Here is a 2026-nt window from a genome sequence, read left to right as displayed (position 1 = left end):
ATGGAGCTGGTTAAGATCATTAGAAAGATAAGGATCAATATTGCGTGTGTCCAGGAGACTAAGTGGATAGGTTCTAAGGCTAGGGATGTGGATGGGTACAAGCTGTGGTGCTCGGGAAGTGAGGGGCGTGGGAATGGAGTAGGTATCTCAGTGGATGAGGATCTTAGTGAGCAGGTAGTGGAGGTTAATAGGGTTAGTAATAGGGTGATGACTATTAAGTTAGTCATTGGGCGGTCTTCATTGAACATCTGTAGTGCTTATGCGCCACAGGTGGGCCTGAACGAGGAGGAGAAGAGGAGATTTTGGGAGGTTTTGGATGAGGTAGTGCATGACGTTCCTAGCTTGGAGAAGATTTTCATAGGAGGGAACTTCAGTGGGCACATCGGGGCATTACTGATAGGTTATGGTGATGTGCATAGAGGCTTCGGTTTTGGGGATAGAAATGATGCAGGAGCTACTATTTTGGATTTTGCGAGGGCCTTTGGTAGTGAATTCCTACTTTTCAAAGAATGAAGAGCATCTGGTTACTTTTCGTATTAGGTTAGCCAAGACTCAGATTGACTTGTTGTTGCTTAGGAAGGGGGATAGAGCTTTGTGTAAGGATTGTAAGGTCTTCCCAAGTGAGAATCTTGTGACCCAGCATAGTCTTCGGGTGGTGGACTTGGTAATTAAGAAGAAAAAGAAGAGTAGGGGTAGGGAGGGTCGACCTAGAGTCAGGTGGGGTAACCTGACCCCGGTTAGTGCTTTGGAGATAGGGGCAAAGCTAGAGGGAATGGGGGCTTGGGAGGGTAGAGGGTACGTGGATAATATATGGGATACAATTGCTGGTTGCATCAAGGAGATGACTAGAAAGGTTTTAGGTATCTTGAGGGGTTGGTTTGGCCGGCATCGAGGGGATTGGTGGTGGAATAAAGTTAAAAAGAAGGTGGAGTCAAAAAAGATGGCCTATGTTAATTTGGTTGAGAGTAAGGATGAAAATGAGAGACGGGTAAGCAGTAAGGAGTATAAGTTAGCTAGGAAGGAGGCTAAGTAAGCAGTCACCGTTGCTAAGACAGCCGTGTTTAAGAGGTTGTATGCGGGATTAAAGGAGAAAGACGGGGGGAAAGAAGTTGTATAGGCTAGCCAAAGCTAGGGAGCATAAGGGTCGGGATGTGGACCAAGTTAAGTACATTAAGAGGGAGGATGGTAGAGTTTTGGTGGATGACGTTCTTATTATGAAAAGGTGGCAGTGGTATTTTCATAAGCTCTTGAATGATGACGGGGATAGAGGCATTGTGTTAGGGGAGTTGGAGCACTCCGAAGAATGTTACGATTTCAGCTATTTTCGATGTTTTAAGGTGGAGAAGATTTGTGAGGCTATTTGCAAGATGCGAAGAGGCAGGGCGACGGGGCCCGACAAGATTCCTGTGGATTTTTGGAAATTTTCTAGTGGGGCAGGATTAAGATGGCTTACTGACTTGTTCAACAACATTTTCAAGTCTGCTAAGATGCCCGAGGCGTAGAGATAGAGCACCATAATTTCGTTAGATAAGAACAAGGGTGACATTCAGAATTGTAACAACTACTGTGGTATTAAGTTATTGAGTCACACGATGAAGATTTGGGAGAGGGTAGTGGAGTGGAGGTTAAGGAAGATAGTGTCTATTTTGGAGAATTGGTTTGGATTTATGCCTGGTCGCTCGATGACTGAGGCAATTCACCTAGTGCGAAGACTGGTTGAGCAGTATAGAGAGACAAAGAGGGATCTGTACATGGCGTTTATCGACTTGGAAAAGGCGTATGACAAAGTCCCTAGGGAGGTTCTTTGGAGATTCTTGGTGGTAAAGGGGTACCAGTGGTATACATTCGTTCGATTAGGAACATGTATGAGCGGGCGAAGACTCGGGCAAGGACCGTGGGAGGGAATTCTGAGCATTTCTCGATCTTGACAGGGTTGCACCAGGGATCGACTCTTAGTCCATTTTTATTCACCATGGTGATGGATGTGTTGACACGGAGTATTCAAGGTGAGGTGTCGTGGTGTTTG

At 45.7% G+C, this 2026-nt stretch overlaps 1 protein-coding gene across 1 annotated transcript; it reads left to right on the top strand.

Annotated features, from left to right (window-relative positions):
* On the top strand, positions 1-513 carry LOC124899638. Its single transcript, XM_047414599.1, has one exon. The coding sequence runs from the start codon at positions 1-3 to the stop codon at positions 511-513; it is 513 nt and encodes a 170-aa protein (XP_047270555.1).
* The last annotated feature ends 1513 nt before the right edge of the window (positions 514-2026 follow it).

This window comes from Capsicum annuum, chromosome 6 (genome assembly GCF_002878395.1).
Source record: "Capsicum annuum cultivar UCD-10X-F1 chromosome 6, UCD10Xv1.1, whole genome shotgun sequence".
In the NCBI taxonomy this organism is placed as follows: domain Eukaryota; kingdom Viridiplantae; phylum Streptophyta; class Magnoliopsida; order Solanales; family Solanaceae; genus Capsicum; species Capsicum annuum.
This window is presented reverse-complemented; position numbering and strand designations above follow the sequence as displayed.

Excerpts from the sequence above, each read along its gene's own strand:
- LOC124899638 (XM_047414599.1), top strand. The coding sequence starts at position 1 with ATGGAGCTGGTTAAGATCATTAGAAAGATAAGGATCAATATTGCGTGT.